The 1,163-nt window shown below is 50.2% G+C and overlaps 1 protein-coding gene across 1 annotated transcript; it reads right to left on the bottom strand.

Annotated features, from left to right (window-relative positions):
- Positions 1 to 363: 363 nt before the first annotated feature.
- Positions 364 to 804, bottom strand: LOC138646192 (protein LDOC1-like). The gene has a single exon (XM_069735655.1). The coding sequence runs from the start codon at positions 802 to 804 to the stop codon at positions 364 to 366; it is 441 nt and encodes a 146-aa protein (XP_069591756.1).
- Between the last annotated feature and the right edge of the window lie 359 nt (positions 805 to 1,163).

Consider the following 1,163-nt stretch of genomic DNA (forward strand, 5'->3'; position numbering starts at 1 on the left):
TCGAGCAGCCCAGGACTCAGGTCCTGCTCGAGATACCTCCATGGCCTCATGGGACTCAGACGCCTGAACAGGAGATTCCAGAGAAGTGGTGAAGGTAGGAGCCAACTGGAACCTCCACCTACACTGGGTTCTCTGGAACCTTCGTTCGTTAAAACAAAGGTTGATGCAGGTGGAAATAGTTATAAGCTCCTCCAGTGTGACAGGAAACTGCCTGATGGCCAATGTGTCTTTCACATGGTCAGCCAGTCCTCTCAAGAACACCGGAATAAGGACTTTATCTAGCCACTTCAGCTCAGATTCCAAAGTCCAGAAGTGAACGGCGAATTGACCGACCATGGACGAGCCCTGTGTCAATGCCAGCAGTTAGAGCACCGTATCATGGGTGACATGAGGTCCCATAAAGACCTGTTGCAGAGAGTCCAAGAAGCGAGAAGCACTCTGCACCACACGATCATCGCGCTCCCACAGCGGTGTTGCCCACTCCAACGCCCTGCCCAACAGAAGGAATAAAATAAATCCCATTTTAGCCCATTCCGTGGGAAAATGTGCAGCCAGAAGCTCTAGATATATAGCACACTTACTCACGAATCCCCGACACAGCTCACTGTCACCAGCAAATTTGTCTGGTAACGAGAGACGTGATAAAGTCGGAGCAGGGGCGGCAGTGTACAAACTGGCTGCAGCTATGCTAGCAGCTTGAACAGCGACTGTGTTGACATCCACAGCCGAGGTTGTGCGTTCAAGAGCCGCCAACCTACCCTCCAGCTGCTGGATGTACCGCTGTAGACGTTGATTGTCCGCCATTACTAGCCAGACCCTAGTGCTTGTATACTGTTTGGGCTGGCGGAGTGCACCAAGTAAATACAGAGATAATATAGGTGCATTCGAAGCCGGGGTCCACTTTGCAGGAGTGGAACCTGCTGCTAGTAAAGGGCGGCATTATAAGGCGGTACAACACCTGAATAGACACGGGTTCAGTCACCCGGTCTGTATAAGAGTGAACTTTGTTGCTTCACAGAGTCCCCGGGATTAAAGATAACGCTGTGCCCTGTTAACCTCACAGAGGATGACAGCTCACTAATGGAGCAGGTATTTTATAAGCCCTAGCTCTCAAAAAAAATTCCCATTTTAGCCTCAATCCTCAAATCAAATGTTACCCAATG

The sequence above is a fragment of the Ranitomeya imitator genome, chromosome 7 (genome assembly GCF_032444005.1).
Source record: "Ranitomeya imitator isolate aRanImi1 chromosome 7, aRanImi1.pri, whole genome shotgun sequence".
Classification (NCBI taxonomy): Eukaryota; Metazoa; Chordata; class Amphibia; order Anura; family Dendrobatidae; genus Ranitomeya; species Ranitomeya imitator.

What these genes read in the sequence shown, in the direction of transcription:
- LOC138646192 (XM_069735655.1), bottom strand. Translation starts at nt 804, where the DNA reads ATGGCGGACAATCAACGTCTACAGCGGTACATCCAGCAGCTGGAGGGT.